Genomic DNA, 16,537 nt, shown 5'->3' with positions numbered 1-16,537 from the left:
GGCGCTTCACACGCGGCCAGCCATGCCCCTGCAGAGCCGTCCTCCGGTGCCGCCATCGCTATGCCAGGCCCGGCGTCTCTGTCGCTGTTCTTGACCAACCTCAAGCTCCTGGATCTCGACCAGCTCCCCGACTGGCCTGACATTACAGCCGAGACATTTGCCGCCTCCGGAACCACCTTGCAGGACCAGAAGAGGCGAGTACAGTGCGTAGAATGGGCCTTGTATCAGCTGTTTGTCATCTGGGATCCCGAAGAGGCAGCGAATGTGCGTATTATCTCACTCTCCTCCTTCCTTGACTGCTAGACGAGCCCTGCAAATGACGTGACATGGTGAATCTGACGAGGCTAATACTCCATCCCCTCCGCAACAGAAGCTGAAGCCTTTCTACCCACCTGCCGACCAGCTCCAGTCTGTCAACCTCCGCGCCGCGCTCGTCAGAGCCCTCGAGCAAGCCAAGAAAAATGGCGACCTCGGCCGGGACACCATCATCCGCAAGACGATGCTGGACGAGTGCAAGGGCGAGAGGCTGGAGGAGGTCCTGGCCTTCTTTTCCACCGCCGTCCTGAAAAAGGTCGTTTCTGACAGCCTTGCCGCCAGTCGTGGCTATGTGACCCCCGTCGTTGAGCTGGCCTTTGAGAACAAGGGCTACAAGAGCGAAAAGTCGCATCTGATTGCCCTCTCCATGGCCCACAAGGCTTCCATCCGACAGCTCTTGCAGCGCAAGGAGGCTGCTCGAGCTCGCTTCCAGGGGTTTGCCAAAGTTCTCGACGATAAGGAAGATGATATCATCCGTAGACGAGAGGCCCTTGAGATCAAGGAGATGGATGGCGGCGGTCAGGCCGTCTCTGACAACGCCAGAGCCGAGATGCGACGGACTGTGCGCCACAACTGGTCGGGCAGCGAAGCCTGGATGGAGGCTCTCTTATGCGGAGACGCAAAGCATGGCGGCCTGCTGGCTACCAAGTTCGACAGAGTCTGGAGACGAGCCCAGCAGGGCCGGCTGGACGAGCTGGACACGGACGACGTTGGACTCTTGGAGCAGCTGGACAGCAGGGTCAAGATGCAGAGGGACAGGCTCCGCAAGTGGGATGCTTTCCGCAGGAGCACATTCGGCGAGACGAGGTCCACGCCGACCAAGCCCAGGACATCTGCTGCCAAGACAAAGGGCATCGACCTCGGCTTCTCTGCTCACTTGGACTTGCATACCGGCATAAGAGTCAAGCCGACCAGAGTTGCACTGTTCCAGCATGCGCCCCAGATGACGGACGATTATGCCGCGCTGGTCTCGGATCTGAAATACGAGCTGGGAAAGATCACCACTAAGGAGGTCGACATTGCGCCTCTAATCAGGAAGCGAACCCCTGTGAAGCAAGATCGCCGCGACCGTCGCCTGCTTTCCATCTCGTCGTTCGAGAGCGGTGGCGATGACGATGAGATTAGCGATTTGGAGGACGCTGAGAATGCGTTCCGCACCGATGGGTCCGTCACATCCTTCTCGTCCCTGCAGGACAAGTTCACCGCGCCGGCTCGTGCCGTGAGACCCGTGATATCTCGACCGAGTCTTTCCCAGCTCTCTGGTGATTCGGAGACACCGGGCGTTGCAGCGCGGCCGGCTCAGAAAAACTTTCCTGGACGGAGCACCTACGACTTGACGCAGCTCGACGACTCGCCGCTCGCCGCTCCTCCTTCTCTTTCCCCACAGCGCAAGCCTTCGGGATACCATACGCCGACACGTCGTCGGTCACCAGAGGCACCGAAACCAGCTGCAAGGCAAAAGGCGCTCTACAGCCCGCCGCGGGTATCCCCTACGAAGGAATCTGCGGCCGGGGCAGATGACATGAAAGGCACGACTCCGTCGCCCGTGAAGCGCACCAAGCCTCGACACACTTTGTCCTTGGCTGAGCGGACTCGGCTCTCGATGAGCCGGAAGAAATCCCTATGCTTCGAAGACGAAGAGCTTGATCCGCCCACCCCCATCACGCCTTCTACCATGCCTACGATTACAGCTGTGAACCCGGATTATTCAGAGGACCTTGCTAGTCGGACTCGTCGAAGCATGGCCGGGTTTGAAAAGGCCCAGCAAAAGGCCCAGATGGAGCGGCGTAGGAGCCTGAGAAGGGCCAAGGTGCCCCCGCGAAAGGAAGGTAGCTACTTCCCAAGGGTGGACGAGGATCTCAGCGAGACGACTCAGCTGTTGGAGCAGCTGGCTGAGGAATCGGATGTTGAGGCTGTCTTTCGATCGCGACCCAAGATTGGCCAGAGCCTGCAGCCGAGTCCTACGAGGGATGATTGGGCCGCTATCCCGGCCTACAATGGTGTGCGGATGAAGTGAGAATGAAGTTAGGGCTTGTAGTAGGGACTCGTGGCCCCTCCGAAGCTCGAAGTTTGGTGTCTTTTTATTTTCTCATTATTTTCTTTCTCTGAGCGTTTGAGCATGTAAATATGGATGATGAATAGATATTATATGGGAACGGAAACCAATGCTTACACGATAGCACAACATAGAATAACGGCAATGGATAAATGGATAACGTCTTTTACTCTCACTCGTGAAATCTCAATGTGTGTATGATGGTATCTTTTGCCCATCGTTGTATTGTACATGCATATATAGAAATGTATGTATGCCTACCTTATATATGACACCATCATGAATGCTTCTCATCATGGCCAAACTTACAATTTCCACCTCCAAAATCTCCCCCCATCTTCCACAGCATTGTCGTAGATTCCCATGTCTCAGGATGCACCCACTTTGTCTACCACCCCTGCTTCTTCAGCTCCATAACCTTACTAACCGCCGCCTTGAATCCCGTCTTGAACCTTGCCCTCCACCGCTGACTCCTCAACCTCTTCTTCTTCAAGCCCTTCCTCTCGTGAAACTTTTGCGAGTGGTACTTGTTGCGCACCTTCTGCTCGCGGCACATCCTCTCCAGCACGCGGATCGCTACGGCGGGCGTAGGCGCGGACGTTGGCGATAGGCGGTCCCTGATGAAGACGGTGCGACCGGAGACGGCCTCGGTGCGGACCTTGGGGCGGAGGAGGGGGTCGCCGACGTTGAGGGACTGGCCGAACGCTGCGGAGCGGGCGGCCACGATTTCGGCAATGTCAAAGCTGAAGGGGGTGGAGGAGTCGGCGGCCGTGTAGGGAAACTCCGTCGATGAGGATGAGGAAGACTTTTCAGAGGAAGCTGCTGGCGATGCTGAGTCGGCGGGAGGAGGAGGGGGAGGGGGAGGAGGGACGAAATCGGCCGTGGCTGAGGGTGCTTCTGATCGAGGCTTTGGTGCTTCTGCGGCAGGCTTCGGGGCGGGAGTGGGAGGAGCGAAGTTGCCGACCAGAGGGTTTATTCGGTCGTTGCCGTCAAAGAGCGGCCGTGAGGCATTGAATCGCATGGCCAGTGATGTGGAAAAGGCGCGGGCTTGCGCTGGAGCGGCTATTCTGGACAGCATCATGCTGCCGGGTCTCAGTGATACGGCCCTGGGATTGATTAGCGTTAGCATTCGGAAATCCAGCTGGGATTCCTGAGCTGTAGGAAGTGTCACTCACATCTTGGGGGTTTCAATGGCTTGCAGCAATTCAGCCGTCTATCAGCCCATCCGCACAGATGCAGCCCCAAGATCATGAAAGTCGTCGGTCGCGAAAAAAGCTGCGGGCGGATCAACGTTGATGCGGGGCTATTCCGCTACAACCTGCAGAAACCGAAGCCCAGCCAGCAATTGATCCTAGCCTCGCACCTTGCATATCGCCATTCCCAAACTTCCGACTTTTCTCCCAAAAAGCTGCGAACAAGCAAAGCTGGACAGCCTCAGCAGAGAAGAAACTCGAGACAAAGGCACTGTCTGCGTGCTGATGCCCTGCAGAATCAATCTGGTCTGCCGTCGCGTCTCAATGCAAGCCGAGAACCCTGCACTCTGAGGCTGCGACTGGAGATTCATCGTCTGCAGACATCTGGCTCTTCTGCTGGAGCTCTCGTGTTCCGTCCTGGCCTGAGCCTCGATCCTTGATTCTTTGACCCTTGACTCTCTTAGACGGTGCAGAAACTACACGACACGCGACAAGCGACAAACCACAAACGACAACTTCCTCCGTGCCCTCGACAAAGCCGGCGTGACGCTGCTCCGTCGCCATGGCCTACAACCAATACGGGGGTACTCACGGCCGAGGACAGCCCCGAGGGCGATATAGATCGGCTAACGGAGCTTCAGCACCGCACATTCCCTATGGCGCGCCTCCAGGCTATGGCTATCCGGGCGCGGCGCCTGGCTTGGCTGCTCCTCCTGGCTTAGGTGAGCATCTCTCTCTTCCCCTTCCTCTTGGACCCCCTTCGATGATGCTGACTCCAGGCCCCTCAGGTCCTCCTCCAGGCATGTCTCCCGCTCCGGGAATGGCCCCTCCGCCGGGCATCCAGCAAGCCAACGTGCCTCAAGCTAATCGTCCAAGTGGTCTGCCACCTGCATTCCAAGCGCCGACCAACATGCCCAACATCAACTTCAATGCCCCCGTTATTCGCCTGGGCACTGGAGCCTCGGGTGGTGGCGGCAGATCCGACGACCGACCTTCACAATCAGGAGGAAGAGCTGGGCTCGGCATGGAGAGGGGTTCAGAGCAAGGCCGAATGGCGGCGCGAGAGAGCATGCAGACGCTGCTCCCACCGACGAACGACGAGAAGCTGCGTACCATTTTCCTACACCAACTACCCGAGGGAATAGGCGGTGATGAGGGCACGAAGAAGCTACTTGGAGCAGTTGGCAGGCTTAAGCGCTGGGACGCCTTCGACAGCGTGTCAGAGGAACGGAAGGGAACCAAGTTTGGCTTCGCCTTGTTCGAGGACATTGATTCGGTGGCTACCGCTGTCAAGCTCCTCACCGAAGAAGAGGTGCAAATCCCCACCAAGAAGCAGCCGAGTTCGAGCGACCCCCCTGCCGATGACAACTTTGACGATGTCGAAAAGACCAAGCTACAAGTGGTTGTTGATCCCACGTCTTTGAGCTACCTGGAGACGTACAAGGAAAGCAAGGGAGACGATACGTCGTTGGAGCAGCGGATAGAGCAAGCCCGTGAGGCCCTCAAACTGGTTATCCGAGAGCTATTCCGCCCACCTGTTGTCGAGACTGCTGACGCCAACGGCGACGTCGCGATGGGAAATGCGGTGGATACGGAGGAGAATGTGGAGGTGGTCAACATACCCCTGGCTCAAGAGGACGAGCTGGCAGATATCCCGCCCGACATGAGGGAGGTCGTGGCGGGTGAAATTGCCGCTTTCCGTGAGCGAAGCAATCAGCGCGATATGGAGCGCTTGCAGCGAGAGGAGGAACTCGAGGAAAGCGAACGACGACGAAACGGCCCAGGCCGATCAAGACTGGCCTCGCCGCCGAGGAACTCGAACAATGTGCCACTGGGACCTCGAGGCGTTTCCGTGCCCAACGCGCCGGCCGGACCCAAGGGCCAGAACGGGCCGAACCGAGGAGTGTCCTTTGTTAACGGAGGGGTCAACAATGCAGACGGTACGCTGAGACGGGAGGATGAGGACACAGATGCCAGTGACGAGGAGCTCTGGAGGAGACGCGAGGCTGAGCGCAAGGCTGAAGAGGACAAGATGTATGCCGAAGCCGAGCGCAAATGGGTCAACAGAGAACGCTCAAGACAGGCGGCCTTGGAGCGAGAGCGGGAACGGGAAAGGCATGACCAGGAGAACTTTGAACGCAGAAAACAGGAGCAGCTGGATCGAGAAGTGGGATGGGATGACGACCGAGAGGCCGCGCGTAAGACGCACATCTACTACCGAGACCACGCCGCCTGGGCCAGGAAACGAACGGCTGAACGGATTGAGGAGGAGGCGCGTGACGAAGCCGACCGGCAGGCCGAGAGGATTGAGCAAAGCCGCGAGCAGGCCCGGCTGGAGCAGGCGCGTGGCATGGCGGATTCATTCCTGGACCAGCAAGCTCAGGAAATGGAGCAGCGCGAAGCTGCCGCCGCTGCCGCGGCGCCTCAGCCATTCAAGCTGTCACTCGGCGCAGCCGTACAACGAGCACAGGCCTCACGAGCGGCACCGCAGCGACGCACGATTGCCGAAGTGGAGGGTCTGCTGGACGACGAGGAGGTCGAATCTACAAAGCGACAGCTCGTCCCTATCCAGATGGACGCCTCTTCTGGTGCTGCTGGCATGACGGAGGAGGAAATCTCGCAGGCCGTGCGCGCATTGGCGCAGGAGATTCCGTCGGAGAAGGAAGGTCTCTGGGCGTGGGAAGTCAAGTGGGAGTTTATGGATGACGCGGTGGTGCGCGACAAGCTGCGGCCGTTTGTGGAGAAGAAGATTGTCGAGTATCTGGGTGTGCAGGAGGAGATGCTGGTGGAGGCCGTTGAGGAGCATCTGCGGAAGCATGGCACGGCTGGCGAATTGGTGGAGGAGCTCGAAGGAGTAAGTTTTCTTTTCTATCTCGTGTATTCTGTGCTGGACAAGACGAGCTAACTCTATTTTCACAGGCGTTGGATGACGAAGCAGAGGATCTGGTCAAGAAGCTGTGGCGTATGCTCATCTTCTTTACCGAGAGCGAGAAGCGAGGCTTGCCAGCTTAAAGCGAGGGATCGCTGTCACCTGGGTAGGGCACGAGAGCCGAGACGTGTAGTGTTTTTTTCCCTCCGCCACTCTTTGTTGCTTCTTACAGCACCAGGCATCTCTTCCTATGAAGGAGTTGACATGCAGAGTGCTATTGCCGTTTCCAAGTGCAAGACGGCAACTTTGGCGGACAGGACTTGGAGACAAGGGATGTTCAAGTGGAGGTAATGTTTTGAAAGAGGATATCGAAAAGGCGAAAAGGGAAAAAATCTGTCTTGTATGTACAACTGGGGGGGTTTGGCAAACAGCCCGGACTTTTCGACACATTCTGTAGGATTCATTGTATGTATGTTGACAAATGAAATTATGGCTCACCTTGGGGGGCATTGACTGTGATACCATGAGGGACTGTGCTGTTATGAGGATGGCGAGTTGGCCATGGGAGATGGAAGTTGTTGTGATGAAGTTCGCTCTAAAGATGAGTACCAGGACTTGTAAATACTCGTGTTACATGAGTAGTATCACCAGTCGACCCCGAGGAATTGCTCTTTCAAATGATTATATCTGAATATCAGTCCCGCCAATTGTAGCTACACGTTAACACTGTCGCAACCCCTCGTAATTCGGTAATAACAACGAATCTCACCACCTCCAAAAAGAGGCACAAAAGCTCACCAACCGAAAAGCCTCGGCTCCAGCCCCACACAGACACCCCAGAGAGGCGCGTCACAGCTGCTGCTGACCAGGTTGTCGTTCCTGGAAAGAACCCGTGGCGAGTTTTACCGCCAAATTCACCCTCCGAAGCCCAACCACCTCCAAGTGAAATCCACACATACCGTACCCTACCTTACCTTGCATCAAGACGAGCTGCAACGAAACGCGACTGAGCCGTCGGGAAGCGGCCATGGTTTATTAGCTCTGTGCAGCGTGTTGAGAACACTGAATCTCGTTGTTTTGATTCTTTTCTTTGTTTTGGGACTTGTTGAATGAGATTGAGCGGGGGAAAAGGGCACTGAAATCGAGAACAGGGGCAGCACAATAGTGAGAAGTGAGTGAGAGAGAGAGAGAGTGACGAGATATTGAACCACAAGGAGGTGTTTTCTCGAGTTCCGGCAACTCGGTCCTCATATGCTGTCGCCACTCAGCTTCGCCCTGTCCGCCTCGCTCGCCCCCTTTACCAAGCCATACACCTGAAATCCCCCAAAGAGAGACAAAAAAGACATCATCATCAGCAATGGCCATCTCCATGAGCTCGCCGCCGGCCGTCGAGGACGTCATCATCACGGCGCCGCGGCCGCACATCCTGCTCGTCACCATCAACCGCCCCAAGCAGCTCAACTGCATCCGCAACGACATGCACTACCAGCTGGACCGGCTGTGGCGCTGGTTCGACGCCGAGCCGGCGCTGCGCTGCGCCGTCGTGACGGGCATGGGCCGCGCGTTCTGCGCCGGCGCCGACCTCAAGGAGTGGAACGAGCGCAACGCCCGCCCGGACGAGCCGTCCAAGAAGGCGCCCGACTCGGGCTTCGGCGGGCTGAGCAACCGCCGCGGCAAGAAGCCCGTCATCGCCGCCGTCAACGGCCTGTGCCTGGGCGGCGGCATGGAGATGATCCTCAACGTCGACATGGTCATCGCGTCCGTCGACGCGCGCTTCGCCCTGCCCGAGGTCGCCCGCGGCGTCGTGCCCATCCAGGGCGCCCTGCCGCGCCTCATCCGCTCCGTCGGCATGCAGCGCGCCGCCGAGATGGCCCTGCTCGGCCGCATCTACAAGGCCGACGAGATGCTGCGCTGGGGGCTGGTCAACCACGTCATCGCCCGCGGCAGCGACGTCGTCGGCGAGGCCCTGCAGTGGGCCATTGAGCTGGCCAGCAACTCGCCCGACTCCGTCATCGTCGCCCGCCAGGGCCTGCTGAGCGGCTGGGACCCCGAGGACCCCCAGGAGGCCACCCGCCGCATCCTCAACGACGTCTACGCCAAGATGGACGGCGGCGACAACATGACCGAGGGCGTGCGCGCCTTTGTCGAGAAGAGGAAGCCCATCTGGAAGGACAGCAAGCTGTGAGACGGCCCGGGTTGTTGTGAGTGAGTAATACAGCACGTCATCCCGCGAGAACACCACGACCGAGGAGGAATGGGTTGGACAAGGTGTCTCGGATACTGCATCTTGAGTGATGCAATGGAGATGAGAGCCGGCGGCGAGTACTACCGTGTCCTCCCGTGCTTTTAGTGTACATACTTTATGATTGTTTGTGTAGCACCAGCGTATTGTCGTCGATCAATTTAGCAACGACCCTCTTTGCTCTGTCCGACAACCACGGCCCCCCCATGCACGCTGCCATATTAATCCTCCGAGCGGATGTTGATCAGCACCGAGCCGAAGAGCAAGAGAGAGATGCAGCCAACCGTAAGCCATGCCGTCGTCATGCGGAGAAAGCAGTGGCATATAAAGCATGTCATACAGGTCAGGTCCACGATCGCTGTCTTTCTCCCTTCCTCGTCGGGCCAGCATCTCCGCCTCGATATCCCATCTAGATCACGATCCGGCTAGTTGGGAGCCATCCTTTGCCACAGTCACTCGCACCCACTCACTGAGACACTCACACCTTGGCACTGGCACTCTTCAAAGTGAAAGATTACCAAATAGGCTGCTGATGCCTTGACCGAGATCATCCTCGTAGGTAGATCGGCTACGGTCTGGTCCAGGGCCTTGATCACCATACTGTACCGCATCATGGGCCAAGACCAGGATAGCGGGAATGACAGATCCAGCTGGTGGAGTGGGAAGCCTGCAGCCATCCAATGGCACGCACACGGCTTACTGCGTTGAAATTGCTCTCACGCCCAAAGAGTTCTAGGCACGGCCCGTTGCGGAGCCCCAAGCAGCTGGAAGGCATCGTCAAGGTTCGATATTTGCGCTCAAGTATTAGTGATATGTTGCTCAGCGTTCGCAGACATATGACGAGACACCAGTCATCTCCATATCTTCTGTCAGAGCAGTAGTTGTACCTCGTGGGATTCTTTGTGCGCCAGAAACTTGCGTGCACGGCAGCAGAAACTCTCCGATATGCTCGCTGTACAGGAGCCTCTTCCCCTCTGACAACAGCAAGGATCAAGGAACACAAGCTGTGCCGTCCCGAGAGAAACCATCCGGACAGAAAATAGCACCAACGGACGGGAGAATGAGTCCAACCCGCGACTTGATCTTTTTGATCGATGGCTTCGTGCGGCTGGGCGGCAAACGTAGCAATCTTGCTGCCATCCGCCTGCAGACCCTCAGCCGCGGGACAAGATGCCCGCCTTTTGTTCCAAATTCCAGCTCGTGACTGGCCGAATAATATCGGCGGGTGAGACGCCCGCGTAACAATCGCCGAAGCTCGTCGTTCCTCACTGGTTCGCCCTCTGAGGCTCTGAGACATGCATCTGCTCTCATGCGTCTCTCCCCCGCTCATATGCGAAGTTGTCGTGAGGAGCATCGAGGCGTTCTGTCAGTCCCTCGAGATAGGGGTCTCCGCCATCTCTCCCATTGGCCGCTGGTCCCCGGCATTCGACAGACGTGCAGCAACTCAGTCTCGACATGGCAGCGATCAGCGCTTCTCAGCCGGCTTCATTCAGCCTCTCCCTCGCAGGATCTCCACACAGCCGAGTTGGGCGTAAGAGGTGCGTCCAGAGGCCGTCGCGACGTGCTTCGTGCGTCCAACGACTCATGATGCGAGAATCCAAGACAGAGCGTCGCAGCAGCATCCGTATTAGTCGTCCACGATGAGCCACCCTCATGATCAGAAAATGCTAATAATAAGCCGCGGGCGCACCCCCCGTGCTTATCCTTATTTCGAGTACGTACCCAGGCTTTCTCATTAGCTTTCTTGGCCAGGCACCGGGCATCCCCCCCTGGCTTCGCCTCATCCTTCCAATTGCCTGTTTGGTCAGCTGGAATTTAAAGAGCCCCCATATAATATCTCGCCATGGCTTCTGGGAGCATGCTTGACCCAAGTTCCGCTGAGCGTCCCAAGAGTCGCTCCAGCCTGGACTACATCACCGAAGCCATCATGGAGCGCCCAGCAAGTCCCGCGCCGAAAAACAGAATGCCAAGGAAGCTGATTCTTTGTTTCGATGGCACCGGGAACAAGTTCCATGGCGATGAGAGCGATAGCAACATCCTCAAAATATTCCGTATGCTCGATCGCACTGCGGATGATCAGTTTCACTACTACCAGCGTAAGTATGCGAAGACGCGTGCCAAGTTCGCGCCGAGTTCATGTTGTCGCTGCAGATGTGTTCAAAGACATGGCTAACTCTCTTCACAAGCTGGTATTGGCACTTACGTCGTGTCCAACTCACTTACACACACGGGCATGAAAGCGCGTTTTCGGTCCTGGTATCAGAAGGCCAAGGACTCAGCAGTCGGTTCCTCCTTCGATCAGCATGTCGTCGGCGGTTACCGCTTCCTCATGCGGTTTTACAATCCGGGGGATGAGATTTACATGTTCGGCTTCAGTCGCGGCTCGTACATTGCCCGCTTTCTGGCCGAGATGCTCGACTACATCGGCCTCTTGTCCCATGGCAACGAAGAAATGGTTTCTTTTGCCTGGAAGGCATTCGCCAACTGGCAGAGTCGCCGGGGCAGTGACAAAGACGACAAGGCGGAGGGTGAGGACGGAAAGAAGCACGAGATGTATCACTTCATGAAGGGCTTCCGCGAGACCTTTTCGCGACCCGTCGGCAGAATTCGATTCCTGGGCCTCTTCGACACAGTGAATTCTGTACCTCGGTTTGAAACAGCCTGGATGCAGCGCAGCAAGTTTCCATATACGGCGCGGAGCAGTGCTAGAGTCATCCGCCACGCCGTCAGTATCGATGAGCGACGGGCCAAGTTCCGGCAAGACTTGATGTATCAGCAGGGAAACAAGCGCCATCGCAACCAGCACAGCCACTGGAAGAGGGATTGGGAGCACATGATGGGCCACGGGCGAGATGGCGATTCCGGCGCAGAATCAGACAGCACCGAAAGAGCGTATAACGACGACAGAGGCAGACGGCCCAGTCAGCAGACGACAGCAGCGGACAGACCTACATCGGGGAAGCCACAAAACAGCAAGTATATGCCATACCGAGCCAGGTCGAAGTCTGCGACCCGGGGAGATCGCCGTTTGTCGGTGGGCTGCGACGCCTCGGAGCAGCTTTCTGTTGCTGAATATGAAGATAGCGGTAATGACCAAGACATTGACGAGGTGTGGTTTGCCGGTGGCCATGGCGACATTGGCGGTGGATGGCAGATGGAGTCTGACGGCAAGAACGCGAGCCATGTGCCCCTGATTTGGATGGTACGAGAAGCTATGCGTGCTGGCTTGATGTTCGATATGGACAAGGTCCGGGAACTAGACTGCTGCGACCTGTACAACGACTATGGCAGCGCCAGCTTCAACAAAGGCCAACGAGGCCGCGAGAGAGGGCCCGACATTCGGGTCAACCAGGAGGGTGGAGAGGAACAAGAACCTGTGATGCCTCCCAGTCCAGACACTGTCGCAGATGAAGATGAGGAGAAGAAGGTATTCCTCGACATGATGCACAAGGCTCATCTCGCCCGGATCCACGATTCCCTCGAATACGGCGGTGGTCTCCCTGGAACGGCCGTGACGGCATGGAAAATCATGGAGTGGATGCCATTTCGACGGATGGACCTTCAGTCGGACGGAACTTGGAAGCCCATCAACTGGCCGCTGCCGCGCGGCGAAGTGCGAGACATTCCCAACAATGTGCGCGTTCACGGCAGCGTCATCCGGCGCATGAAGATGGACCCGACGTATCGCCCCGGTAATCTGATCATAGGCGGAGGCGGTCGAGGGATCCGAGTTGCGCCTGAAGAGTACGGCATAGGAGAGTGGGTGTGCGTGCAGGAAGAGGGCGACCCGATTGGTGAGATTTGGATGCGCAAAGGCGATCCTCCGAAGCTGGACATTGATGTAAAGAAGATGAAAAAGAAGAGCAAGAAGGCGAAGAAGGAAAAGAGAAAGGAGAAGAAGGAGAAGGAAAATCAGGAGAAGCACAGCTGATTCGAGGCTGGTGATGATGGATCTTGGCGTTGCTTGTCTTTTGCATGAGTGATCGGAAACGCTTATACCGACCTGATACCTAGTAATTGTTAGTTCTGACGAGACGCCACGCCGCGATGTCTGTCCATACCTAGTTCATCATGATACCAATTTGAACTTCAAACGATGATAACAAGAATTTGCTCCAATAATTCTAATTGTCTCTGTTGTCATTTCCAGTGCAAGTTGTGTGTTGTGGAAGGATGGAAGCTGCGAGCCTTTGAGCTGGTGTGTCACGTGCAGCTCCCGAAGTGCTTCCTTTACCTCTGACACTCAGCCATCAACTGCTGACTCGACCGCTCATCCTCCAGCTTGTCAGCGATCTGGCCATTGCTACTGCTGCCAACAACTCGAAACGATGAACTGACCGACTTGAACCTCCTTTACCCGACTTTCATTTCCTCAGCTCTCTCTAAACGGCCGATCCCTCACGATGCCCGTACCGACTATCTTCTACCTCCTGGAGAACGGCTTCCCCCCCGTCATCCGCGACAATGCCCGGCCCATCCTGCTCACCATCGGCACTATCGCCTTCCTCGTCCTGCTGAAGCTCTACACCTCCGGCCGGACGAACACCTCTGAGCGCAACCTCCATGGAAGGGTCATTATGGTCACTGGCGGAACGAGCGGCATAGGGGCCCAAGTGACGCAGGAGCTGGCAGCTCGCGGTGCTCAGCTCGTCCTGCTGACGCAGGTCCCGGCCTCGGACCCGTTCCTCGTCGAGTTCATACAAGATATCCGGGACAACACGGGCAACCATCTGATCTACGCGGAACAAGTCGACCTCTCGAGCCTGTACAGCATCAGGAAGTTTGCTACTAAATGGGTAGACAACGCCCCGCCGCGGAGACTGGACATGATTGTGCTGTGCGCATCGACCCTGACGCCACCGGGAGGAAAGAGAACCGTTACCGAAGATGGCATTGAAGAGATGTGGATGGTCAATTACCTCGCCAATTTCCACTTGCTGAGCATCCTCAGTCCTGCCCTCAAGGCACAGCCCTTTGACAGAGACGTGCGCGTGATCATTGCGACATGCTCTTCGTACATTGGCTCTCCCTCTTTGAAAGACGGTCTTGGAAACGTTGAAAAGGGCTGGTCTGCCGGGTCTGCCTACGCACGCAGCAAACTTGCCCTCAACGTGTTCGGCTCCTATTTTCAGAAGCACCTGGACTCGTACAAACGTCCCGACCAGCTGCCCATGAACACCCGCGTCATCTTTGTCGATCCAGGTCTCAGTCGAACGCCGGGCACACGGCGATGGCTCACTCGAGGCTCTCTCTTTGGTCTTGCGCTTTACCTGATTTTCTACGCCATCCCGTGGTTCTTGCTCAAGTCGCCCAGAAAAGGTGCCCAATCGATTCTCCACGCCGCAATGGATGAGAACCTCGGACGCGGCAGCGGTGGCAAGCTGATCAAGGAGTGCATGGAGGTGGACTTTGCGCGGAGGGAGATTACAGACGACGAGGTGGCCAAGAAGCTGTGGGAGGAGAGCGACGCCCTGATTGAAAAGACGGAGAAGATCGCGGCCAAGAAGAGGTTGCAGAAGAAGGAGGAGCAGAAGGAGAAGGAAAAGGTAGAAGAGGTAGAGAGCTTGGTGGAGGCCATTAAAAAGGGAAAAGAGAAGCAGAAGGAAAAGGAAAAGCAGCAGAAGGGAAACGGCAAGGGCGGCAAAAAGAGTAAATGATTTGTTTAATAACCTTATAGCTGGCGCATATAGAGCATTATATAGACTTGGGAATATCATCAATTGCTGATAGCATGGCTTTGATTCTGGCGCTGAGCATCTTTGGCTTCTGCCGAGATACTTCGTCCCTGTGATGATGATCGATGAACCTCGGCTTAGGTAAGACACACTGCAATATCATCATAGCGACTTCATGCAGCTAACTCGGGACATCCAAACTTCCCTGTCTCGACAATGCTCATTCAACACTGAACTGATATCCAGTATAATCAATCCATCGTCACATGGATTCGGCTTGACTCGTCTATCTCACGCTCTAGCATCGCCACCAGCATCATCATCACCATCACCGCCCATTTTCCCCATCTCTACTCAACCAGTCCAACCAAACAATGACGCTCCAGCAGCCCCTCCCAACACCAGCCCAGCTCCAAGCAATCTGGGCCAGACACGCCCACAACGCATCGACGACACACCCGGTATTTTTCACTGAGCGGCTGCGCAAGCCTAAACCGTCCCTCGGGTCTGCGGCAGCGGCGGCGACGGGGTCCAGCAGTCCCGTGGCGCATGGGTATGTCTATCAGGAGGCGCGGAGTGGGAAGCTGTGAAAGCGGCGCGCATTTACCTTGTTTGTTTTAAGTTACGTGCATGGTAAGTCGCTGTTAATGTCGGCGGTGGTTTAACAAGTGGTGATTCTGATGGGATTCTAGGTGGCGGCGTGCGCAGCGTTTACATCTGTAGATACCTACTCATTTAGCTGGTCTGGCGATGATTAAGATACGAGATACCATGGAGACTTCATGACAAGCTGCGCATTGGCTGGTTCAATGAAAGAAAAGGCTATACTATACTGCTGATACCATTAAACCATCTACTCGCAAAACGAAAAGAAGCATCGCGTTGATTAATTCCAAAGTACTTTCAGCCTTGGGTCCCGTTTGACCGCACATTAACCCAGAATTCCTCGCAAGGCCCTGTGACGCCCGATAAAATAATCAAATCCCGACTATGAATACAAGTTACAGCATCTAGGCTTTGGCGCTCCAGCCGAATCAATAAGGCAAAAACAAAGGAAAGGGTAAAGAACATGCTCCGCGACTTGGCAGTCTAGGACTTGACCGAAATGACAATGATCATAATGATGAGAGCCACGACCATCGTCAGCAGCGCCATGAGCTTGACATTCTTCCACCACATCTGCCTCTTCAAGCCCCGGCTCCGCACCCGAAAGTCGCGCGCGCTGCTCCCCAGCCTGTCCGTCTTGTCGACGAGCAGGTCGATCCTCTCGCCGCGCTCGAGCAGGCTCTCAATGTTCTTGGTCATGATGCCTCTAACATCGTCGATCTCGCGCTTCGCGTTGCCAATCGCGTCGTTCATGCCGCCGCTCGTCGTGCCAAACTCCACCATCAGGCTCTTCATCTCGGCGTTGAACGAGGCGGCGCCGTAGTTGGGCATGTCGGCGAAGTCGGTGTGCTCGGGGAACTTTTCAAAGAAGCGCTTGCGGATCTCGAGGAGGTAGCCAAAGGGCACGCGGCGGCCCAGCGAGGCGTCCGCGATGACGAGGAACGTCAGGCCGCCGGCGGCCGGATGGTCGGGGTGGTCAGAGGGCGCCTCGGCGACATAGTGGATCTGGTGCTGGCCGTGGGTGTAGGTCAACTTTTGGGGCGTCGAGTGCTCGATCTTGGGCAGGATGAGGGAGGCGAGCGAGGAGGTTTGTGACGAGGCGGAGGTGGTGCATTCGGAGAGGATCGTATTCTGGTGGGCGATGCAGGAGCTGTGCTTTGTTAGCAATCATCAACAGACCCCTAACGCGAACGGGATGGAAAATAGAAAAGGAAAAGGAGTCGCTCACTAGAGGAGAGGAGTCGCACTTGATGAAGACGCCATTCTGGCGGTAGAGGCTGGACTGGTCGAGAAAGATGCTGTTTGGATCCCAGGTTCTGGTGTTTTGGTGAGGCAGAGGGCGACAGGAGGGCACGTCAGAGCGGAAGGTTGTCAGAGTGTAAGAGCTGGGCGCAATTGAGGAATTGGTTGGTTTGGTAGGACTCCGGCGCCGAAGCTACGCTATGACGAAACGGCACCCACTGTTTGCCGCCTTGGTGCAGCGTCGCGGCCAAACGCTAATCCGGGCTCCGGCCAGCTTCCGTAACTCGCCTCCAAAAAAGTTTTGTAAAATCTGGGTATCTTATGGCTGGCCATCGTGTA

General features: G+C 56.4%; 4 protein-coding genes across 4 annotated transcripts; 3 read left to right on the top strand and 1 right to left on the bottom strand.

Moving 5' to 3' along the window:
• Positions 1 to 60: 60 nt before the first annotated feature.
• On the top strand, positions 61 to 6,576 carry BBK36DRAFT_1170573 (hypothetical protein; the record flags this gene model as incomplete). The annotated part of the gene is made up of 7 exons (XM_024895466.1): positions 61 to 264; positions 371 to 1,363; positions 1,619 to 2,317; positions 3,714 to 3,936; positions 4,164 to 4,840; positions 5,042 to 6,418; positions 6,484 to 6,576. 7 exons carry the CDS (start codon positions 61 to 63, stop codon positions 6,574 to 6,576), a joined length of 4,266 nt encoding a protein of 1,421 aa, XP_024748228.1.
• Positions 6,577 to 7,790: 1,214 nt separating this feature from the next.
• On the top strand, positions 7,791 to 8,618 carry BBK36DRAFT_1123660 (ClpP/crotonase; the record flags this gene model as incomplete). Its single annotated transcript, XM_024891083.1, has 1 exon — positions 7,791 to 8,618. The coding sequence occupies one exon, from the start codon at positions 7,791 to 7,793 to the stop codon at positions 8,616 to 8,618; it is 828 nt and encodes a 275-aa protein (XP_024748227.1).
• A 1,984-nt stretch (positions 8,619 to 10,602) lies between these two features.
• Positions 10,603 to 14,332, top strand: BBK36DRAFT_1170571 (hypothetical protein; the record flags this gene model as incomplete). The annotated part of the gene is made up of 3 exons (XM_024895465.1): positions 10,603 to 10,771; positions 10,862 to 12,516; positions 13,052 to 14,332. The coding sequence occupies 3 exons, from the start codon at positions 10,603 to 10,605 to the stop codon at positions 14,330 to 14,332; spliced, it is 3,105 nt and encodes a 1,034-aa protein (XP_024748226.1).
• A 1,107-nt stretch (positions 14,333 to 15,439) lies between these two features.
• Positions 15,440 to 16,219, bottom strand: BBK36DRAFT_1170570 (v-SNARE protein; the record flags this gene model as incomplete). The annotated part of the gene is made up of 2 exons (XM_024895464.1): positions 15,440 to 16,106; positions 16,185 to 16,219. 2 exons carry the CDS (start codon positions 16,217 to 16,219, stop codon positions 15,440 to 15,442), a joined length of 702 nt encoding a protein of 233 aa, XP_024748225.1.
• Positions 16,220 to 16,537: the final 318 nt, after the last annotated feature.

Source organism: Trichoderma citrinoviride (assembly GCF_003025115.1).
Source record: "Trichoderma citrinoviride strain TUCIM 6016 unplaced genomic scaffold BBK36scaffold_10, whole genome shotgun sequence".
Lineage (NCBI taxonomy): Eukaryota > Fungi > Ascomycota > Sordariomycetes > Hypocreales > Hypocreaceae > Trichoderma > Trichoderma citrinoviride.
The sequence above is the reverse complement of the archived record's forward strand: the minus strand, read 5'-3'. Positions and strand labels throughout refer to the sequence as shown.